Source organism: Acartia tonsa, chromosome 5 (assembly GCF_053477335.1).
Source record: "Acartia tonsa isolate MP-2025a chromosome 5, ASM5347733v1, whole genome shotgun sequence".
Lineage (NCBI taxonomy): Eukaryota > Metazoa > Arthropoda > Copepoda > Calanoida > Acartiidae > Acartia > Acartia tonsa.
The window spans coordinates 18,560,634-18,585,826 of NC_137264.1; the positions used below are offsets into that span (position 1 = coordinate 18,560,634).

Here is a 25,193-nt window from a genome sequence, read left to right on the forward strand (position 1 = left end):
TGTTAATCATGAATCGTTTTGAATATTGGCTGATTGGGTCTAATTTTGTACAGTAAAGGAATTTCTATTTCGAGTTTTACAAATATATTTTTTTATTTATAAATCACAAAAAAAATAATTACTCTGTCCTCAAAAGGATTTGCAATTAGGAATCATTTTAATATATACTTTGTAAGCCTTAAATAATTTTTACCTTCTTATCTTGACCCTAGACTTGTCTAACCCCCTAAATAATTTTGACTATTTTAATATTGTTTTTACCTCTTGAATTCTGATACCCTAAATATCATTGAATTGATTTCGACTCCATCGATGTTTTTTTCTCCCTTAAACTAATTATCAACTTCATAATGTCATTTTGACCCCTTTAGCATTTTGTTTTACCCCTGTTTCTAACCATTAGGTATTTTAGTCCCATAAATTTTAGACATAAAAAAGTTGCTTTTTATATCAAAGAAAGCTTGGTCAGTATGCATTAATACTTAATTAAATCTTCTTATTTCATATATCAAATTACGGAAAAGAATGATTAGAAAATATTTGAAAAATATTTGGTTTAGCCCTTTGATAATAATTGTATTTATAAGAATTAACATTAAAATCTTGATATCATTACCAATTTGAATTAACGTAGAATAGTTAATGAATTTTTCTTAAATAATTGATTTAATGCCAGTACTATAATTCTGGCTTCAGCAGACTCTCAAAATATATGATCGACCAAATTGAAATAATGAATTTTTTTCTACATTTTTTATAGTAGCAAAGCTACTGAACAATTAGTGCCAAGTATGTGTCTATCTGTATGTTCTTCTGTCTTAAGTAATACAAAATTAGATCTAGCTATTGTTTTTTTCGCAGCAATTTCTCTCTCTAATTCTTTCTTTTTATTTATCTTATCATATGTAATTTCTTATGCTTATCTATCTATTGTTTGATCCTTGGTGTACAATTATTGTGTTCGATTTTAACTATTGATACACAAGTGTAATAAATATATTTTTAAAAAGCTTATCTCAAAGATCAATCTAAAAAATTAATCTTAAAAATTCCAGTTGTTGTAAAAAAAAAATCTTTGTTTGTTGAAAGTATAATGAAAGTATGACAAGGATTGTTACAAGTCCAATACTAGCGAGGCTGTTTCAACAATTAATAAGCAAAACAGAAATAATGTTAGAGTTAGAGAAAGAAAAAATGTAAGATGGAGATAAAAAAAAGAATTTGTTTATGGGAAAAATTTAGTTATGTTCCACCCTAACCCATTAGTGCATTACAAACAGAAGGGCTAACAGACAGACAGACACCAAAAATTAGAAAGTATCTTTGCTTCTAAAAATGTTTGATTCTAAAAATTAAACAAGCAATTATTCTTGACAAAATATATTGTTAATCTGTCGTAAAATATAATTTAAAACAGACAGCAACGAAAATGTTGTTTTGAAATATGTCTTTCTGTCTATCTTTGTAATTAATGTTTTCTATTTTGGCTATCTATCTTTTCTTTACAATATACGCTTTCTATGTAATTTGTCTATCTAGGAGTATGTACGAACAGTACAGCCCCGAGCGTGTCCTCGATAAACCGGATTCTGCGCAATCGGGCGGCAGAACGTGCAGCCGCGGAATATGCGCATGCAACACAGGTAAGCAATATTGTTGATTGAATTGATTTTAAAGTATTTTGTTATTATTTTAATGGGATATTAGGATAATCGCGAATGTACAGTGGGACAAACACAAATAGTATTCTAATCCTTTTTTTCTTCGAAGTGGTAACAAGCACCATGACTGATGAAATTATAGTGTAAAAAATAACAATGACAGAATACTTTAGCTTATCTACACCCAAAAGTAAATCACAAAAACTTTTTTTAAAAGATCTATTCATTAAAAATACCTAAACTTCTTGAAATTATTACATAACATATCAGTAATGTAAGGAGATAAAACACATAAAGATTGATTTAAATTAGGCAATCAATGTGTTTAAATATTCTAAAGAATACTATCTGATTTTCAAAATATGATAAAACATCCACTTGGTGGCTAAGAAGCAGCCCTTGCATATACTCCATTATCAATTAATCATTTCTAATATCAATATGTATTTTCTTCAGGTTACCTATCCCTGGTTCTCCCCATTTAACCTGCCAACAGCTGCCGCGTTGCAGCATCTATGGGGCAGCGGTGCGGCTGCGGCCCTTGGACATCCGCAAAATTCTCAAGGTATGTTTTTTATTGTTCTGAATCATTTACCATGATGTAACAGCTATAACAACTTTGATACCTTTATATTTAGGCGGTAATCAACTTTCTGGAGGTATGAGTGGTCATACTGGTGCCAACACTATACGTGGATCTTTAATACCTTTATATTTAGGTGGTGGCCAACTTCCAGGAGGTATGAGCCGTCATCCTGGTGTGAACACTATATCTGGATCTTTGATACCTTTATATTTAGGTGGTGGCCAACTTCCAGGATGTCTGAGTGGCCATCCAGGTGCCAATACTATACCTGGATCTTTGATACCTTTATATTTAGGTGGTGGCCAACTTCCAGGAGGTCTGAGTGGCCATCCAGGTGCCAACTCTATACCTGGACCTTTGATACCTTTACTCACACAAAAACAGGAATGGATTATTTATTGAAGGAGTAATTATTTCAGTTGTAGCCAACAAGGGATTAAATTTTATTACAAAATCTAAGTGTGTAAATTCTTCCAATAAAAACTGCTGTTATTGGCCTTTTAGCTACTTTTATATATTTATTTTGCTTGTTGGTTAAACCTTATTTATGAATTAAAAATCATTTAAAATATAAAGCATACTAAACTGCCATTATTTAGTTTTACCTTCATAAATAAAAGTGTGTCGCTTAATCTGAGTGCTCTCCTAACCCTAGCAAAACCTGAAAAAAGTTTCACAAATAAGTATCAAATAGTATTTTGTTGAGAATTGTCAATTTTTTTTCTTTTTTATTACCACTGCATGGGCTGTCCATAATTTGGTCCTGAAAATACATAATCCTTTGTCCAGGAGCAGGTCTCTGGAGTCACAAACTTATTGTCACAAGAAAATAAACCTTCACAGTTCAATTTTGGTAAGGTTAATAGGTCTACTATCGGTAGATTGATAGTTAGAGAAATAAATAGATAGTTAGATAAAATAAATAGTAGATAGATATATAGATTGATAACTGATTTAATAGATAAAGAAATAGTGTAATAGATTTATAGATAAATTAGTATAAACAAATTGATGGATCAATATCTATTTAGATAAATGAAAACACAAATATGTAGATTAATGGATTAATAGATACATTTATAAAATATTTTCTTTTATGAGTAACTTTACTAAACATCTATAAAATAATGTGTTACCAACAAATAAAAGATTCGGATATTTATCCTTATATAAAAGTAAGAGGATGTTTGTTTGTGTGTATATGTAGCTTAAGATCTCGCTAATTTCAGAACTGATATGGTTCTCCATTGTAGTGAAGCCAATAATAGGTTCAAGGAAGGTTGAAGAACACAGTAATAGTGTCTGACTGATTATGACGTAACAAAAAAAATTAGCCAATGAAAGGCCGTTATTGACTTATGGTAAAATTTAAAGTGGCCTCTCATTGGCTATTTTTTTGTTACGTCATAATAGGTCAGACACTATTACTGTGTTCAAGGAAGGAACGTTTATATTTGTAACCATTTTAGGGGAAAGTACTTCCTCCCTTCCAAAAGAAATGCCCTATGATTCATCCAATACTCTAAACCCTGCAGGGACAAAAACATTTTGAATTGGGCCAAATAACCTAACCTAAATCAAATCCAAAAGACTCAAATTAACCTATGTTATTTTGATAAAAGGGTTGGTTAATTGTAAGACATTGTAGCAAAATGGGGATAGATGTCACTGCTTGGCCTACATATTCTATTGACGTCAGGAAATACCCTATACCCCATATATTTTCTAGGGGTTTCTTTCCCCCTTCCCTTTATCTTTCCCTCTATTATGACGTCAATAGAATAGGTAGGCCAAAAGCGGTGAAATCTATCCCCATTTTCCTAGGGCACTAAGCACAGCTACTAAGCCATTTCCCATAATTTGGTTAAGTTGGAGCTTTAAATTTTCAAAACCTATATACCCGTCTCTATAATTTATTTTTAGATTAAAAATCCCTTTCTTTGCAACAAAGTAAATAATATATATAGCATTTTTTTTACTATTCTAATGTTTGAACAACTGAAACTAAACAAATTATACGTTTTTTTTGCTGATTATTGATTAAAATATGTTATTATTCAAGAAACATAATTCAGAACAAATTATCTATCTATCTATCTAACAGGAATGAAGCTAGACACAAGTAGCGAAGGTGATATAGATGATGAGAGTCCACAATTCAGAAGGAGTAGAACGTCATTTGAAAGCGACCAGTTGGAACACCTTGAAAAAGTAAATATTTATATGCCATGTATTTTCCTGTATTTTTTAACAAAAGATGTTTGAAAAGTTATTTATTTTGCTATGATTGCACGAGCTTTGTTTTGACCTCCTAAGAACCTAGTAGTTCTTAGGAGGTCAAAATCAGAGTCAGACACTTTTACTAGGTTCCCACCTAACTGTGTATGGTATAGGGTAGCGATTCTACGAGCACCAATGCATTCAAGACTCCAACTAAACCGTTCATTAGCGCTAATGCCACGTTTTTTTCTTTTCAGGAATTTGAGAAGACCCATTACCCCGACCTTAAAACCAGAGAAGAACTATCTAACAGGACAGGACTATCAGAGGCCAGAATACAGGTATAGACAGATAGATAGATGGATAAATAAATAGATAAACAGATATATAGATAGGAAGAATGAGATAGATATATTAGTGAACAGTTGGACTGATAAAGAAAAAAAAAGAAATATAAAGTTTTATTTTAATTCTATTGCTAAGTTATTTTTATTATTTTTTTGTAATGTACACAACTGTTTAAGATTTTTATTTAAATAAAAAGTTCAATAATTTTTTTTTTGTTAAACAAGAAAGACAAAAATGAGGAAGCGTAGCAATTTGTTTTTATCTTTTATGTTGTTTAAATTTTAAAGGAATCAACATGCAAAGTTTGAAATCGATAGGACAATTCTAACATGTCTAAATTAACGAAAAGAGCTAACTGTAACAGACTTACGGACAGACCGGCCGTAGTTATAGAAAATGTTTTAAAAACCATTTTTCAAATGAACTACCTAACCTTCAATTACTTAAGACTTGTTAGGATTATTAGATTGTGGTATCCGCCGAGGATAAATGGCAGACACCGGAGTTCAATTAGATTACGGCAGTGTGACAGACGTGGACACCTTGCTATAGAGAAGCTACGCTTCTCTAGCATTCACTAGATAATAATCAACATCTATTTTCAGTTGTCACTTTATTGAAGGTTTAAAGGATACTAAAGCTATATACAACAAACAATAACTACATGGATAGGAATAAATAATCATAACATAAAAGCATTATAATACATATACAATAGTCAGTTTGGGCAATAATGATCCCCCATCCCTGGAAAGGGTGGGGGGAATTAAGAATACAGTTAACCATAATAAAACATGACAGATTCAATCATTAATTCTAGGCATAGGGAGGGGGTCGTCAGACCCCTTCCCCAGGACTCGGGGGAGGGCCATTGACCCTCCACCGAACCCCGGTCAGGGGTGCCATATGCATGGCTCACGGTTGCCGAATACCACAACTCTCCCCTCGGAAGGCTGGGAGAGGGTTCCCTACCAGACTTCCGACAGTGGTTGAGGCCTTCGGTCCGCTTCTTTAGGGCTAATATATATATACAAGCGATAATGATTCAATGGAATCCTAGTGGTGAGTGTTTCTCAGGGTTGGTGGGCTCCCAACGTGGGGTAGAATGCAGAGGCTGGCTTTGGTTGGACACGTTGTTCAACGCCGGCAGGTGTCAGGTTGGCAGGTGGCACAGTTGCTGCTGGGACAGTCAGCAGTGGGGCATGCTGGTGGTTGTTGGCCGCGGCTGGGGCACTGGCTGCCAAGTTGACCGTCTGGGTAGCGGCCTGCCCTCCCGTGGGGCCGCGGGGTCAGCCAGAGGGCGGTCCTGGCCTACCTGGGCGGTCATGCCCGCTATCGGTTGATTGCATGGACACCATTTCCTCGGCTGCTTCCCGGCCGATGGGTATGGCATCCCAGTCTACTGAAAAGTCCCGGGACTTGGCATGGGTGAGCCTGGCTCTAGCCAGGGCCTTCCTATACAAAGTTGGATGGTACAGGAACACTTGTGACACCGCATTCAAGGCCGCTCGGACGCCTCCCTGTGCTGCTGCCAGGGAAATGATGGTTAGGTCCCCCAGCAGTTTGAGGATCAACAACAGCAGACACAATATGGCTGCGCCATCTCCCCACTCGTGAATAGCTTGTCTGAACCCAGCCCAGACATCCAGGGCGGCCTCTCCTTCCTCCGCCAGTCGGTCGATGTTGTAGGACACTATCCCATGGTCGCCTGTGGCCGAACAGCTGCCTTGCTGAACGCATGACCCATAGGACAGGCCGGTCAGCATGGCGCTCTTATATGCTGGGAACGCCAGCAGCTGCTGCCAGTCGTTCAACTCGGCCTGCGAATACAAACCCCCTGAACTGAAGTCATCCAAGGGTTCTGTCAACAGTTGCCTAGGCGTATCCAGCGGGGGTGGCCTCTTCTTAGGAGCGGGGGTTAACTCTATCCAGCCTTCCTCCGCGTGCACAGTCAGGGGGTAGGTGGAGGAGCAGGGAATCTTGGTGGCGTGGCCGCTGTACACTCGTGTCACGGCGTCTACAAACCCTGTGGGCTCTACTGGCACTTTGTCCCAACACTCCTTGTGTTCACGGACAACATATTTATTGCGTTGGCAGGTAAGCTGGAGCAGGACATCTCCCCTCAGCACCGAGAACGTGCTCCCCTGGACGCGCACCGGGTGGGCCGGGTCTAGTTGCTGGAGCTTCCAGCAGTTGGCCGCCACTTCTTCTGCTGCTGTGCTTTTCATGCGGGTCTCCAGAGTAAATCCAATATAACCTGCATGTATCTGGGCCTGCAGGGGAACATCCACATCCCTGGCCGATACTCTGGGTAGCGCTGCCGCGGCTGGGTCAGCTGCCACGAACAATGCTGGGTGGTTGGTGGCATGGGCCTCAAAGTCGCAGTTCACTATTGAGGTGGGGTTGGTCATGTTGATGAAAAACTGGGCCTGATAGTCAACCAGGAACGCATCCATCACTAGGCTGGGCTGGAGGCTGCGAATCAGCCTCAAGGGGCAATCTCTCCCCAGGTGATCCCACACGTAGGTGGCTTCCCCAGTGATGCAGGACAGCTCTGAATGGGGACACTCCAAGGTCAGGTGGTCAGATTGGGACTCCACCCGTCCATCCTCTACTACGTAGGTCTCTTCCTTAACCAGCAGCCGTCACTCCTGGAGCACTAATTCATTGCGGTACAGCTGGCCCTCGAAGTGGACGTCCTCCCCCTCACAACCCACCCCCTCGGGGCTGTTGACGAGGGCGCCCACCATGTCGAGGGTGAAGAACAGGGGATGGTTCAGCTGGAACGTCAGTGGCTGGGTCTTGCCTGGCAGCGTGTAGACACGGTTCCTGGCCAGGTCTCGGCACGTTTCTGGATCTATCTTGGTTGGCCTCATGAGGGTGGGGACCGAGGTCACCTTGAGGTGACCCCATACCCCACACCTGAATGTCCACTGGGACACAGTGAGCTGGCAACTGTATCCTGTTGTTTCCCTCACCTTGACTTGCTGCAGGACGTGTACTTCATGGCCCAGGGGCACCTCCTGGTGTAAGGGTTCCGTGTTACACATCTTCTCCTTATTGTAGGCTGTGACGTGGGTGGGGTTGGCGCAGTCCCATCCCACCAGGACGTAGCTGGTTGTAGGCCACACGGCTGCCAGCAGGAGGCCCCACAGGACCATCCACCAGTGAGAGAAGCTTCCAGGCAGCCATCTACCTCGCACACGCGGCTGGGGATCTTCGGCTCGGGTCACGGTTGCTTCTTGGGGCTGGACACGGCTGGGCTGCTCCTGGCTAGATACAAGTTTCCATTGAGCGTTATCTTTGTGTGGCCGGGGCACCCCGATACCCTCCCCAATGACAGACTGGCAGGCGACTGGCACTTGCCTGGGTGTCGGCTCCCCTAGCCCCAAGTGGTCCCTTCCCTGGTCCAAGGCATGCCCAGTGGCATGGGGCTGAAGTGCGTGTGGCACAGGCTCGCCCTTACTCACGTCCCCCCCCTGCCCTAGGAACTCAGGTGCATGTGGCACAGGCAAGTCCTTATTTTCCCAAATTTCAATCTCCCCAGCCTCTGGTGCAGGGGGCACAGGCAAGGCTGGGGTTTTACAATGGCTTGGATACAACACATTTATCAAATTTAACTTATCCTGGCTCGACTGGGGTTGCTGGGTAGTTGGATTCCTTCGGCTGGCAGGGGGCTCTGGATGGCACCCCCTGGTGTCACCCCTTCCTCTGGGACTGCTGGCTCGTTCCAGGATCCAGGTCTCTCGGTGGCGGCGACGGTTGTCGCCCCAGACACCAGGTTGGAGGCTGGCTCGTTCCAGGATCCAGGTATCTCGGTGGCGGCGACGGGTGTCGCCCCAGGCACCAGGTGGGAGGCGCTGGATAGCACCCCCCAGTCATCACAGGTGGCGGCGCCGGGTGGCGCCCCATACATCGATGTTGATGCGCTGGCTAGCGCCTCCTGCCTCTCTCGTTCAGCGGCCGCCAGGGCCTCCCCGTACATCGTCTCAGTGACGCTGGGTAGCGCCCCTCCACTCTTGCTGGGTAGGCTCGGCCGAGCAGGCTCCATCATGTTGAGGCTAAAAGGCTGGGGCCTCAGGACTTCTGGCTCGGCGATGTTGTAGGGTTGCACCAGCTCCGGCCCCAGGTGGTTGAGACTGAAGCCCAGGCCAACCCGGTTGGGTTCAGCCGCGCCGCCCAGTACGTTGATCCTAGCTGGAACGGTCCCAAACTGCGGCATCCCGTCGGCTCGGTCCGCGGCTCTGGGGGCGGCTGCTTGCTGCGGTGGTGCTGGGGGCGCGCTCCCTTCCATGTGGGCCACTCTGCTGGGCTTCCCTGGAGGGGCACCCTTGTCGGCGGTGCGCCTGCGGCTGGCTACCTGGGCCCAGTCAGCTCTGCACTCGGCCGCCGTGTGACCGTCGTAGTGGCAACGCTCGCACTTGGCAGAACGGTCACGGCGTGGCTGGGTGCGTCTCTCCTCTAGGCTAACTTCCATCGGCGTCGGGCAGTCTCGAGCTCTGTGGCCTCTCCCCTGGCAGCGGAAGCAGCGACCTGGAACCTTGTCATCTGGAGCGACCCTCCCCATCTGGTGGAGACCCGGAGCCAAGGCGCCAATCTCCATTGGCTCCGACTCGTCATATTGGGGCAACTGGATGCAGGCAGATCCAGTCAGCCCGTCGGTCGAGTCCACTAAGCACACACCTTCCTTCAGTTGCTTGGTAATCATGGTGACGGTAAACATGGCCTTACGAGTGTACTCAGGTACACTCGTAATTTCATGTCCCATCATGATGCGTTTTACATTGGCGTTACGAATTCCACGATTTAATTCGTCCACCAACAACTCGAGATCCTCATGGCCGTAGGCGTCCCTATACAAGGCACACTTAGTTGATATGTACGCTTGTATAGGTTCTGTCGAGTGTTGCTTGTAATCCCTAAACGCTTGTTTAAGCGTTTGGGATTCAAAAGCAGGACGAAATAGCATTTCACACTCGGCCTTGACCTGTTCGTAGGTCAAGGCTTGGCCTGCCTCGCCAAACAGATGGGACGCCATTTCCGCCGCTTGCCCTACCAGTGACAGTAAAAGGGCGTTGCGGCGGTTGAGGGAGTCATGGGGTGGCACGCGGTAAGCCGCCCATGACATCTCGAGTCTGCGGATATGTGAACTCCAGGATTGCTTGGGCGGTTCTCTAAACTCTGGCAGGTTACTCAGCATCAGCTTGCGGTACTCGGCTGGAGCCGGCTGAGGGTCATCCTGGAGCCATCCTGGGGCTTGGTCACCTCCTGGCGCTTGCGGCTGTTCCATCGGGGCAACGGTTCAACGGCGGGACGCAAAGTTATAAAGTAAATAGAATAAATGGTTTGTCACTAGAGGCTTTCTAGCCTAACAGCCAACACTGTTTTTATCACTAGGTTGGTAGTTTAGTTACAAAAATATAGCTTAGCTGTGTTTATCACTAGTTGGATTCTGAGGTGGTAGAGTAGGCTGGTAGGGGTAGATAGATGTTGAGGGTCTGAACTGCTGTCAAGAACTGATTTGGTTTTCCTCTATCACACTATAGCTAGGGGGAGGGAGCTTAGAATTCTTTATTGTTCTAAAAATATCCCTGTTATATGCTATGGAGTAGCTCCGCTCCGGTGTGTGTGTGTGTGTGTGAAATCTCCCGTCCTTGCAACGCGCTTACGCACCGTCAAATCCGTGCACACGGGTAAAACGCGCACTTATCCCTCAACTCGCTCTCTCATTGGTCCGCTTGTCCGTTGAATTTTATGATATTTCCGCACTCCGTTGCGCTGTCCGTAAATGGCGCTCTGTGTTCCCGGTCACTAGCTCCACACCGTAGACGGACTTAGGTTAGTGTGGGTAGGAGGGGGGAAGCGCGTGAGGGGACGGGGGTAAATCCGTCCGTTCCCCCTGTGAGGAAGGGGGGAGTGCTGTGGGTTTGAAATAACTGTGTGATGAGGTAATGGTGCCTTTTCTCCTTAATCCTAGGCTTATCTATTATATCACCTTGATTGTATTTCCTTCAGTGGAGAGTGGGCTCCTCCCTTTCCTCTGGAATAAGGGGTGTATTGTTGTTGTGCTGTAGGCTTGAGGTGATTAGATTGTGTATCAGGGGCTTTGTTATATTACATTTAGCTTCTATTTGTGTCCTTATCACAATTACATAACAGATTTGTTTACCAACCCTGTTCTATTTTTAGTTGTTATCACAATACACAATAAATCCAAGCCTGTTCTATTTTTAGTTTTATCACAACACAACAATTTGTTTGCCAATCTTTGCTCATAAATCTATTGTTTAGCCATCACACCAGGGTGGTAATCCCTGCAAATGTGATATAATATCTGATTTTCTAGATGGGCGGCTGCGTTGTAGCCTCTCAGGATACTTGGAGTTGACGTAGTTTTCTCTGTTTTGGTGCACTACACTCGTATGTTGGCTCGCAGCTCGCAGCTATGTGGCGTGTTTCAGCCTATCGGCGGCAGGGAATGTCCCGTCCTGCTAGTGCCGCTGATCCAAATCCGGCTGATGGCGGCAGGGAATGTCCCGTCCTGCTAGCGCCACTGGTTTGGATCCTGCTATCTCTTGCAGTAAAGTTGGCCTATTTTCAGCCGTTTACACTTATTTGGCTTGTTTCAGCCGGTCCGCAGGCCTGTTTCAGCCCTTTGAGCGCTCAATTCTCCGTTAGATGTCGGCGCTTCTCGCGGTTCTTCGTCAGGTTTCGCTGTCTCGCTTCCACAACTGCCGGGTGCAGAGTTAGACTTTGCTGTCCAGGGTGGGTAATTCAGGTTGCTTGTGTCAGTTTTGCCAGTTTCACTGCTGGGAGTACCTTAGCCTCAGATGCGCGTCTGCTCTACACTTGTGGTTTGCCGTAATCTCACACAGCTGTCACCAAAAGTTGTGGTATCCGCCGAGGATAAATGGCAGACACCGGAGTTCAATTAGATTACGGCAGTGTGACAGACGTGGACACCTTGCTATAGAGAAGCTACGCTTCTCTAGCATTCACTAGATAATAATCAACATCTATTTTCAGTTGTCACTTTATTGAAGGTTTAAAGGATACTAAAGCTATATACAACAAACAATAACTACATGGATAGGAATAAATAATCATAACATAAAAGCATTATAATACATATACAATAGTCAGTTTGGGCAATAATGATCCCCCATCCCTGGAAAGGGTGGGGGGAATTAAGAATACAGTTAACCATAATAAAACATGACAGATTCAATCATTAATTCTAGGCATAGGGAGGGGGTCGTCAGACCCCTTCCCCAGGACTCGGGGGAGGGCCATTGACCCTCCACCGAACCCCGGTCAGGGGTGCCATATGCATGGCTCACGGTTGCCGAATACCACAAGATCATCATTTTTGTTACTGGGATCCTCATAAAGGGATGTAGTGGATATGAACTGAAGATTCTACTGTTACCCAAAGTTTAATATTCACGTTCTCTCATTCGTTGGTTAAACTATCCGTCGTGAATATATATATGAACGTACGGACAGACAGTCACGAGAGAAACTTATAAAAGTTCCAATTTAAAAAGCGATGAATACTTACTAAATGTTTAAGCATAGTCATAACTGTAAATCATTATAATTACTTAAGTAATATTGTAAAGTTATATTATTTCTAGTAATAATTATTGCAATAGTGGAACTACTCTATGATTAGGGTCTGTATTTACGTCATTTATCAGGAACTAAACGTATATTATCTACCTTATAGGTCAACCGTTAGTATAAGTGAAGATTTTTTGTATGTTTGTCTACTAAAAAAAATGAACCTATTTAGTTATTCATTTCAGAGGAGCTTAGATTGTTTAATGCTGTTTCTAAATCTATATATGGGATGGTTTTAGACTCTTTTCCTGTCCCCAAAAAATGATTATAGAATAGGTAGCTATTATGACGTTGGAATTTTGTCGTCAAAATTTAGGTTGATAATAAATTCCTTAGCTATTGGTCAATACGTTCCTCCTTTGTCAGGTTACTGGTCAGGGGAATGGATGGGGTAAAGTCATGAGGGGGGGGGGGAATTTATCGAGAAATTATCCAACTGGGAAAACATTTAATCAGGGTATGCGAGAATATCTCACATTATACACATTACACATACTCTATCTATAATACAAAGTAGCTTGGTGTCTGTCCGTCTGTCTGTCTGTCTCTCTGTCTGTCCGTCTGTCCCTTAAGATCTCTGAACCGATCGGATTCTACTCTTCAGGGTATATACCTATTGGTCCTATGGTGGTTTTAAGCTCTTTTCTTGGGGGGGTGGGACACCCCCATCCCCCCCAAAAAAACAAAAAAATCCCCCCATCATTTTTTAAAAAAGAATTTGCTGAAGATTTTCTTGGTCCTTTTACGAATTTTGCCTTAATTTTATTTTTTTAAATCACCTCTTGGGGCAAAGCCCCTGGAGGCTAGGGACGAAGCCGCTAGTAATATACATATATAATTTAGTTTTATTGCTGTTGACAGTTGTTTGGTTTGTTAAACTTGAATTTTATTGATTTTGTCATCCTTGTTTTCATATAATAATTTAATAGAACAAAGAGTAGATTCAATAAGAATTCTAAACACTTGTGTCGTTATCAGGGAAGCAGGGATAGATTATAAGATATTAACAAAAGCGTTCTAGACAGTATATGTAGTATTATGTCTTTAGTTCTTAAAGAAAAATCTCCAATTTCCTAAATTTGCTGCGCCCCTAGCATCTATTGTTTTTTTTCAAGGGGGCTTCAATAGCCTGAAACCATCTCAAGATTTTAATTTAAAAATAAAATAGCCAGAAACCATCACAGGATCTATGTAAAGCCTATCAAAAATAAAGTATTCAATAGGTCCAGTAGTTACTGAGATCTTATGCTTCACACAAAAAAAACATTACTGATCGGATTCTCTCTTCAGGGTCCTGTGGTGGTATTAGGATATTTTCTTGAGAGGTAGGACACCCCCAACCCTTCCTTAAAAACCCAAAAATCTCCCCCCCCCCCAATTTTTTTTACGAATTTTGCGAATTCGTTATTTATTAGTAAAAACTTGTGACCCATTCGCATTTTTTCGGCTGGGTAGGTAACAGAAAGTTTAATTATATCTCTTGGGGCAAAGCACCAAGAGGCTAAGCCCCAAGAGGCTAGGCAAAGCCCCAAGAGGCTAGGGGCGATGCCTCTAGTAGGATATATAAAGTATTTATAATGTTTTTTTAAAATATCGAATTACTACTCCTAATCAAATTGTTGCTTGTCAATAATACCTATGAATACTTTTAAAATTACTAATTTTGATTTATCCGTCCTATTGAGACCCTCCCTCCCTACATAAAAAATACAAAGCTTGACCGTCCTTATACACTGAAATGTTACAATTATTTCCCTTGGTGAAAAGTAATTTATTCTTTATTGACCTATCCTTAAATGCCTGGTAATTACATATAATTCTATTATCTACCTAATCGTTTTTAGATAAAAATAATACTTCCTTTGTAAGTACTTTTTGGCAAATGTGATTTGTTTTTAAAAGCGAAGCTTTTCTATAATTAGGGTCGGTCCGTCCGTCCGTACGTCCGTCCGTCCGAGATAGATAGCTTTTAGTCGTTAATTTAGGCATGTTAGAATTGTCCTATCGATTTCAAACTTTGCATGATGATTCCTGTAGTAGTTGGGTACGATTTAGAAAGCGTAGCAACTCTATAATCATTACCAGAATGTCCGTACGTCCATTTTAAACATGTTGATTTTTCTACTTTTTTAACAACAAATTTTCAAGTGTTTTAATTATCCGTTTGATCTGATTTTTGGTATATTGATTCCTGGGACAACAAAGAATAATATTATAAGCGAAGCAACTCTATAATCAAGTCCAAAAATGTAAGTATGTCCATAAACATTATCCTGTTTTTAAGCAGTTTTTCAACAAATTTACCTACAATTTTGATTCGACATTTATACATTTATGTTCCGATTTTTCAGTTCAGATACTATACAAGTGTTAATGGCCGTTTGTCCTACCGTTTCAGTGCTTCGCTTTTATGGATGTTGTCATCCTTGTTTAGAAGCATAGTTGTCTCAACCATGACACTTTGGTTGAGTTTGACTTCCGAATTAGCGGGAAGTTCTCGAGATCTGTTGGCGAACATACAAACCCCCAATACCAGGAACCATCAAGTTTCAACAGCAGGTTTGAATATAGATTTATTGATGAAATTATTTCAAAGTCCTGAAATTACAAAATCAATTAGTTCATAATTCCAGTTATTTATAACCACGTAATCTTAATTGCTTTTTAAAATCATTTTTCTCTACGGTTAAGAATCTTTGGAAACTTTGGCTTTAAAGGAAAATTATTTGGTTAAATAAATCATTGTTAAATGCAAAAATAAAGGCACATAAAAATTACTAAAACATATATTAATCATAATTAAGTTTCATGCTTAGCTGGCTAAAGCCTTTTTAAAACTACATATAATCGTCCTATACACCATTCTTCCTAATAAAATTAACAAATTCTACCTGAAGTTCTTATGGTTTCAAATCCCTGATATACTAGGGTCGTTCACACACTATGAGACCAATGATAGGCCCAATTTTGTTCTCCGAAATCTTCACACACTCATATCTCATTCAAAAGTAACGAACGTGCGCATCAAAATATACAAACAATCCTTGCCGCGTCACATTATGAAAGGAAAGCCAAAAAAGACGACATTTGCGCTTAGTTTTGGGATAATGATAAGGAATTAATTTCGAACTTGATAAACACAAAGCTTCCTCGAAAAGAGGTTAAGACACACCCCCCGTTTGAAAGTCAAATTAACTTCCTTAACGAGATTCAAGGTTTTTTTTTGCGCTGAGCACTAGCAACATTTCTCACTAAACTCAACTCACCATAATCACATGAGAATGGCCACATCCCGAAAACGTGACAATTTTGCTCCTAACTAAATGAAACCCCGTGAACTGCATACACAATATTATACTCCTCACTAGGACTCATAATACCTCACATTTTAGGATAGAAGGATGGGGATTGGTTTGTACCATACAACATTCCATGCACATGACAATCACAAGATCACATACACAAATCCTAAAATAGATAATCCTATTAATCATGATGTTGTAAATATAACAACTGCACTAAATAATAATCATTTCATAATCAATAGGTAATAAATCATTATTAATAAATCAATAAGTACCTACGAAATCAGGTTGAAATGTAAACAATAATGGTAAAATAAAACGAAATAAATCTTAGACAAGAAAATTAAGATTTATAGGTACTTAAAACTAAATTTGTTAAGCATCAAAAAGAGTAGTAAGAAAAATATTTCAAAATCCTTGGGCAGAAAGTTTTTCAAACTTAATGAATAAGAACTGTACTATCTTAATCAACAATAAACTTTTTAATACTTAAAGAATAGCAAAATAATAATATCTTCGTTAGAATTTTCATCGGAATTATAAAAAAAATACCAATTTTTCTTTGTAAAAAATATGAGACTTTAAATATGAATTTTCAATCATTCCTTGATCTGAATAAAAAATGTTTTACTTGATTGAAATTCATATTAAAAAAAAAACTTGATTTTTTTCTTAGAATAAATATCGAATCACGCAACCTCGACACATTTATTCCTTTTTGTTAAACTTTTCAGGTAAGTTTTATAATGAATTGTACTTTTGAAAAGAAATTAAACTCAATAAAATTAAATTTGAGCATATGAAATAGAATAAAAATTAATCGCAGTTCATTTGATTCTTATTTTAGGCATAAAAATAGGCATATGAAAAATGTGGCTTTTTACTAAAAAAAAATCTCAATTTCCATAAAATAAGAATCAATTATTAATCATAATTTTTAACAACTGCCTGACTGATACAGCATGTTCTTCCAGGGGAGATTTATCTGTCAGCCTGAACAAGACTCTTGCAGTCTTTCTCCCATCCTCAATTCTCGTCACTCGGCCCATCCTCAAACATCTCATCAGCGGATTGGTACTCGTAATCAGAACTATATCTCCGTCAGCTAGTGGCTCCGCCATCTCATCCTTCCACTTGGACATCCGTAATATCTTCGGTAGGATCTCCTGGCGGTAGGCAGTCCAAAACTGGGCAGACAAATCTTCTAACAACTTCAACCTGGAGGAAATTTGGTCCTCCGGTTTCATCGCCACATTGCACAACGGCTGGCGGTCAACATTTCCCAGCAGCTGGCCAGGGGTAATCAGCCGCCAATTCTCCACGTCGTTCGCAGCTTCTATCGTCAATGGTCTGCTATTCATCAACTTGCTAACCTCCGCCAACAGCACCAGGAGCTCGTTGAAATTAACAGAACTATTCACCAACTTCTTGGACAGCAATCTCTTGGTTAACCCCACCATTTTCTCAGCTTGCCCAATGAAATGGTGGGCTCGGGCCGGGATCTGAGACCAAGAAAACTCTACCTGGCTGCCCAACTTCTGCTCTAAAACCTTGCGAGCACCGGATAATTGTGTGCCCATGTCGCTTACTATGACCTTCGGCAGACAATGAACAGCTTCCAACTTGCGCAGGGACAACAGGATACTGCTGGTATCATACTTTTCCAAGGCATCTAACCATAACGCCCCTGAGAACCTGCAGACCACCACGAACACCCACACCTTCTTCGTTGCTGTCTGACTCCTCGTTTTGGCGGCAGCTCTCCTCGTAACCAGCGGACCCATCAGGTCGACTTGCACAGCTTCAAAAGGCCTGCTCGGGACCAACTTGTCAGGTAACACATCCTTCATGGTAGTACGACATTCCTTAGCCCTCTCAACACTGCAGGGCCAACACTTCTTCACTTCCATGATGGACAACCTCCTTGCCTTCACAATCCAGCACCAACGGCGGCTCTCAGCTAAAGTTCCACGGACTCCAGAGTGAAGCTCAACATGCGCTTCTCTCATAAAAACAGCAGCTAACCAATTACCAGGCTCCAAAATTATTAACCCTGGCATGTCTTCAAATATCATTTTACGGCCACCAGTAATGGCGTCAATGACGGGCTCTCCACGACCAACCATTTTAAGAATTCTCATCTCCCTGGTCGCATAATTTCCTCCGGGACCAACGACAGGCCAGGTCAATGATACTTCATGCACTAATGGATTTAATGACGCATAATTGCCTTTAGCGTCATTTATCCACTCATCCTCTTGGCTTCGTGACACAATGAAAAGTTCCGCCGCCGCCATAAAATTGTACAAAGACGGCTTGTACACAGAATCTGCGGCTGCTACATGACTACCAGCGGCTGTAGTCTTACCTTCTTGTCTGCTCTTTAGCTTCTTCAACCAGGTGTTCGCTACTTGCAGGACAGCTGCCATAATACGTTTGGCCTGTCCAAATGATCTCCTGTGCTTAAACCTAAAGACATCTTCAGCGGCTTCTCCGGCAACTTTCATTGAACATAACTTAACCATTTTGGTATTCAACTCCTCTGGTGGTAAATCCTGCTTGACTTGTTCGGCAGTTTTCACCGGCCACGCACTTTCATCCTGGCGCAACCATTCTGGGCCCAATCTGTACCTGGAACCTGGTCCCAAATCTGATACCTTGCAGGTGCTTCTGGTGCCCAAATCTGCAACATTGTGTGTCCCCGGGACCCACCTCCAGTCATCCTTGTTGGTTGCAGATTGAATTTCTCCAATGCGATGAGAATTAAATGTGTTCAACATAGCACTGTTGGAAACTATTTGTGATAAAACACACGATGAATCAGTAAAGTACATCACTCTGACAATATCAAAGGGCAGGGCATCTCTGATGGACTTTGACAACCTCGTGGACATCTGGCACCCCATCAATTCAAGGCGTGGAATTGATTCACACTTGACCGGCGCAACTCTTGACTTGGTGGCTAGCAGAAACGTTTCAAATCCTTGTCTAGTTGGCCACCTCACATATGCATTACATGCATAAGCCTCTGATGACCCATCCGAAAACATCATCAAGGATGGAAGGCCAGTTGGTTCCTCCGGGACCACACAACGGTCAAACTCCAATTTAGCGACCTCAGCTCTGTCCTCCAGCGACTTAACAAGTTCATCCCGTAGACTTTTTGGAATGAAATCTTGCCAGCCCAAATTCAGCAAACATGTTTTCCGCAGGACAAGTTTAATTCTCAACAGAATAGGGCTGCAAAGCCCGATCGGGTCGAAGGTTTGGGCGGCAAACCTGTGGACCATCTTCTTTGTCAGATTCTCGTCCAAGGCGTCCTGGAGGTTGTACAAATCAGCATCCTCTTTCACCTTCTTTCCCTTGACTTTACCATCTTGGTTGACTCTTGTGGCGATGGACAACACATCGGTGGCTGGCTTCCATATCAGCCCGAGAACCTTGGTAGGCTGGCAATCATCTCCAGAATAAATGACTTGTTTGAAGGAAAAACTACCTTTGCCGATAATTCTGTCGGCCTCTTTCATCATCTCCTTGGCTTCTGGCTTCGATCCTGCTCCCGAAATAACGTCATCTATGAAGCTGTGCTTCTCAAGCTTGACTGCAACTGGAATCTGAGGTAACTTGAATTCCTCATCAGGGTAGGTAGGTATTTGTGGCTCCTTCCATAATTCAGGTTTAGCAACAATTTCACTACCATTTATCTGCCCCTCTCCATACATCTCCTTGACCTCTGCTTCACTCTTTCCGCCGAACAGGCGGGACGTCAACTTCAGGGCTGTAACTGCCAAGTTTCCCGCAGCTAACTCGCCAAAATTCACAACTTTAGTCAGGTAAATTTCCAGTGGACCGTCTGGCGTCGGGGAAAATAAAACTCTCTTCATCTGGCTGTCGAACTCTGTGGCCAGGATGGAGTTATAAAACTTGGAAATATCCGCGGTTATACCAACCTTGTAACCGCGGAAAAGCATCAAATGATAAAAAATCTTCTGCATCGGCGGCGGGCCTCCCAGCATTATGTTATTAAAACTGGTACCTTTGAACGTCAGAGAACTATTTGCACACAATCTCATGGGTGTGGAACTTGAATCTTCCTTGAAAGCAACCACTATTGAGGAACAAGACTTAGGCCCTTCATACTGCAATTCTTCAGGCGTGGCTTTTTGAAATACGCCTCTTTTTATGGCGTTGTTGAATACCTCCACATACATTCCATAGGTACCTTCCTTGACCATCTTGGCACGATCCTTTTCAGCAATTTTGCGGGCTAAACTCTCATTGTAGGGTAAAGTGTGAGGATCTTCAATATAAGCATATTGACCTGTCCACTTGTTGGACTGCAAGTCTAGTGTTAAACCTGCCTCAATTATCCTCTGCCTCTCACGCTGGTCCCAGGTAGTGCCGTCGGCCATAGCCTTGCACTCTTGACAGGCAGTACATCCTGGACAAAGTGCCTGCGGCTGTACGCCAAACGATTCAGACATCAGAAAGTCTGGCAAGGTGCCTCCACTGACACTGACAGCCTTATATGCCGACTTTTGATCTCCAGCTCCACCGTCAGCACTCGTACAGATAAAACCACTACCAAAAATGGTTCGCCACAACATAGACTGGCCCACTTTCTGGTAGGTTGAAGGAAACACGTCAGGATGTGTATTTCCAATGATGATATCTAAGCCTCCACTAATATATGTAAACCTTTCTGGCGGCATTTTAAATATCTCGGCGGCAGTTTCGGGGTGGACCGAGCGCATCTCGTTGGCCCCGCCGAGGGTAGGCATGACAGCTGCCTCAAACTCCCTCAAATTGCCGTCCCTATCCTTCAGATAAAACACAACATTGCGGCAGGAAGACTCACTGCCGTCAGCTACAGAAATAGTTGTATATCTGCCGGTAGATTTCAGCTTCAACTTGTTGGATAACTTCTCAGACACAAGTGGCAAATTTGCCCCAGAGTCGAACATTACAGTGGCGTGGCAGGTGCCGCCGCCAGGTGCTACAACAGGAACTAACTGAAGTAAGAAGGTACAGGGGCTGGGTGCAGAACTTGACTTGTAGACTGTATTCACACCAGCACTAGCCTCATGGAGTAACCTAGAATGGTATCTGTCGCAATTATTGGTACCACAAACACCAAGCTTATCCGATTTATTACACTTGTCAGCAGTATGGCCGTCACACAGGCAGAGTTCACATAACTTCTTCTGCTGGACAACTTTCTTTCGGTCAACCACATCCATCTTCTTAAACGTGAGGCAACGGAAAATCGGGTGTTTCTCCTTGCAGCTCTCCACAGGACATGCACTGTTCCACTTGGAAGCCTTGTCCTTTCCAGCCTTTCCATTCTTATTGTCGCTGCGGCCAGATACTTGCGCGGCGGCAGCTCTGTCACGATTTCTCTTGCCGGCGTTAGTGTCATAGGACATATCACCGGCCAACATGGCACCCCTGGTCCTCTCCAGCAGTTCTACAATCTTCTGGATGTTTGGTTGGTTCATGCTACCTAGCTCCATCATAATTTTATCTCTCAAATTTTCAGGGCACTTGTCTTTAAAAATATGAATAAGAGTTAGATGATTGTAATCCTTAGCTGCAGAACCAACGATGGTTTCTACTTCCTGCATCATGCTCTTGAAGGTAGCAATTGCGCTAACCACGTCCACAGGTTTATCCACAGGTTTCATCTTGTTCAGCTTAGTTAAAATCCTCATGAACCGGCGAGTGTTTGATAAAAACATCTGATCAAGAAACGACCATTGTTCATTATGATCTCTAATCGCTGACACTTGCTTGCGTAGTTCCGGGTTGGTTATCACCTTCTCCATACACAACATCAGACTTAACCTCTGGTCAGCAAATCCATAACCAGAGCATAGATCCTTAAAGACCTGTTTAAAGTTTGGGTAATCCGTGTCAGTACCGTCGAACGACGGCAACAAACTGTTGTCCCAGCGCCCATACTGCGGGTTGGAACTCCGAATATCCACGGCAGACATACTTCTGGAGAGCATGGCAGGTGTCCCACTCTCATCCAGATTAGATGAACGACGTTCCATCTCTCTAAGCCTTCGGTACATATCACGTACTTCTTGGCGCAACTCCACGGAAATTTTAAGCACTCCCATGTCCATCTTCACCTTCTCAATGACGTCGAGGTTCCTGGCGACAGTGCTTGACCTCGCGTCATCCGAATCATTGTCAAGCCAGTACAGAATTTTTGTACACTGCTCCAACGACGCATAAACTTTATCTGCAACAGTTTTCTGCTCACTAGCTTCATCCAAATCACGCTTGAACTCGCGCAGCTCACTAGTCTCCACGGCAGGTTTTAGACTTTTTATTAGGTCAGATTGGTCCTTGACCTCACTAAAAATGTCACGAATTGATTTTACATTCACATTTTCACATGAACTAAAACTTTGGCAGGCTTTTAGATTGTCATAAAACACTTTTAACTGTTCGTCAAACACTTCTAGCCTTTCACTGCCAATAGCGATAGCTCGCTCAATTTTCTGCTTTTTGGTTAGTGGCATATTGATTCACTAGGTACTTATTTCACAGAAAAATTGTCACAGTTTATTGCATCAATAATTCACTGGATGCTATTGATCTCTTGATGAATGCTAACGCCTATTCATCAGATACTTTGAAATTGTCTCAACCATGACACTTTGGTTGAGTTTGACTTCCGAATTAGCGGGAAGTTCTCGAGATCTGTTGGCGAACATACAAACCCCCAATACCAGGAACCATCAAGTTTCAACAGCAGGTTTGAATATAGATTTATTGATGAAATTATTTCAAAGTCCTGAAATTACAAAATCAATTAGTTCATAATTCCAGTTATTTATAACCACGTAATCTTAATTGCTTTTTAAAATCATTTTTCTCTACGGTTAAGAATCTTTGGAAACTTTGGCTTTAAAGGAAAATTATTTGGTTAAATAAATCATTGTTAAATGCAAAAATAAAGGCACATAAAAATTACTAAAACATATATTAATCATAATTAAGTTTCATGCTTAGCTGGCTAAAGCCTTTTTAAAACTACATATAATCGTCCTATACACCATTCTTCCTAATAAAATTAACAAATTCTACCTGAAGTTCTTATGGTTTCAAATCCCTGATATACTAGGGTCGTTCACACACTATGAGACCAATGATAGGCCCAATTTTGTTCTCCGAAATCTTCACACACTCATATCTCATTCAAAAGTAACGAACGTGCGCATCAAAATATACAAACAATCCTTGCCGCGTCACATTATGAAAGGAAAGCCAAAAAAGACGACATTTGCGCTTAGTTTTGGGATAATGATAAGGAATTAATTTCGAACTTGATAAACACAAAGCTTCCTCGAAAAGAGGTTAAGACAATAGTAACTCTACAGTCTACAACTGTAATTTAATAATAATTTAAAACAAGAGAAATAATTATGGCCTATAATTTAATTTTTATTTTTTATTTTCTTTTTCGCAGGTGTGGTTCTCTAACCGTCGCGCAAAATGGCGGCGCAACAATCGCAGCAACCTATTCCGCCCGTTTGAGCCCGACCACGGCGATGGTAGTCCAGATCCCGGCTCTGCCTCCTCGCCTTCCCCGCCTCCGGCCTCCCCGCCACGGCTAATGCCCATCACTCCCCTGTTTATGCCACAAATACTGCGCCCCCAGCCACAATTTCTGCTGCCCCATGCAGGTGGTGGGGGTATCAACCATCCCAATTCAATTTCTCTTCAACAACCTTCTCCTCGCAGCCCCAGTCCTGTTTCGTCAGCTGATAATGATGAATCAGCTGATGTACATGTGGACGTTGAAAGTGATTGATTGATTGAGGCGCAATAACTGTTATTTTTTTAAATACCGCATACAAGATCAAATTTCCCTTGTTATTTATCAAACTATATTATAAAAAGTGATTGATTGATCGAAGAGCAAAAACTGCTGAATGCCGCGAAAACACACAAAACCTTTACTCAAAACATTAACTATTAATAAGTATAGTGCAACTGATTGATTGAATTAATGTTTATGAATACATCATTTACATTTAATGCGGATTTTGGATTATGTTACAACTACAAAAACAGGATTTTATGTGATTGATTGATTGTCTGTATAAAAATAAAAATGCCAAAGAAATTATAAAATTAAAGTTTGTACCAGTCAGATTACTTCAATCATTAGTTGTTATAAAACATAGGGAATAAACATTAAGACCTACTATACAAAAATTAAAGTAGGGATAGACTAAAAGAAAATATTAGATATCCTATTATATAAAGCAGTAAGCTTTTTTGTCTGTAGCGAAGGATCTGAAAACCGATATGGTTTTTCTTTATAATTAAGGTCCAGGGAAGGTTTTTAACCATTTTATATGAGGGTATCTTCACCCTCCCAATAAAAAGACTTTCACTTTTTAAAACTTAAATTTAAATAGGGGTTGGGGTCGAATCCCCCTCACCTAGAGGCCTCTAGGGGCGAAGCAACTATTATATGTTTTACTTAATTTCCCAAATCTACATTTTTACACAATTTTTTGTTCTAATTTTTCTAAAATGTTTAATGACATAAAACTGTTTTAACAAAATGTGATTTTAAATTATTAGTTCTTTTTATAAATAATAAGTAGAATTAGTGAACTTTTCAGATTTAAATTATTTTTTAAAACTAACTGTTTAAAACAATGTTACAAAAACCACTTTTGTTATGTAAAATACGCGTTTTCTTCAAAGTGCACTAAAATATCAAAACTAAAAGAAAACTAAATAAATAAGAAGCAAAGCTCAAAAATTCAATAGATAGAGTTCTCAATTTTGAGCGGAATTATTGGATTGCTCTTAGACTGCTTATAGCCACTTTTATCTTTGTGTTTTTATTTACTTTTTCTTTTAAATGCAAAGACATGTAGTAGAGCTTCAATCTAATTGAAAAAATTGTCACAGAATAGTTATTTATCAATTGTATTATAGACAGCATTCCGCGGATATTGACATAAGATTTAATCCAGTTTTATTAGCCCCGACAAGCTGAAGGCCCGGGTTACCAAAACTTGAACTAATTTTATGGTTTTTATTTTGAATTCGTGAAAAATTGTTTGTAATACGATGCTATACATGAATTTATGGTATGACTGAGAACCGGTCAAAATCCAGCGGATACTAATCGGTTTCGATGCCATACAGGAAAAATTGTTATGACTTAAAATTTAACTTTTATTGTTAACATGTAGAAATTAGATAATAAAATTATAATAAAAATATTTTTTTTTTACTATTGTTTTAATGTTAGTTTGTCGCTTTGTCGAGCATCCGATTTTAAGGTTGTTGCCATCCTTGTAAATAGCAGGACTACTCTATAAATATGGTATGTCACTGCGTCCGTCTGTACATTGAAGTATTTTAGATTTATAGGAACAATTTTCTTTTTTACCAACTCTTTTAGACAAT

At 41.3% G+C, this 25,193-nt stretch overlaps 1 protein-coding gene across 1 annotated transcript in view; it reads left to right on the forward strand.

Moving 5' to 3' along the window:
• The window catches only part of LOC145320041 (paired box protein 6 homolog), a 34,326-nt gene extending 9,349 nt beyond the window's left edge, over nt 1-24,977 (forward strand). The window contains exons 5-11 of the mRNA XM_080162479.1: nt 1,540-1,643; nt 2,118-2,226; nt 2,543-2,640; nt 3,037-3,100; nt 4,352-4,458; nt 4,725-4,808; nt 23,227-24,977. Coding sequence (XP_080018605.1) covers nt 1,540-1,643; nt 2,118-2,226; nt 2,543-2,640; nt 3,037-3,100; nt 4,352-4,458; nt 4,725-4,808; nt 23,227-23,571 — 911 coding nt within the window. The 3' untranslated portion in view covers nt 23,572-24,977. The remainder of the gene's footprint in view (nt 1-1,539; nt 1,644-2,117; nt 2,227-2,542; nt 2,641-3,036; nt 3,101-4,351; nt 4,459-4,724; nt 4,809-23,226) is intronic.
• The last annotated feature ends 216 nt before the right edge of the window (nt 24,978-25,193 follow it).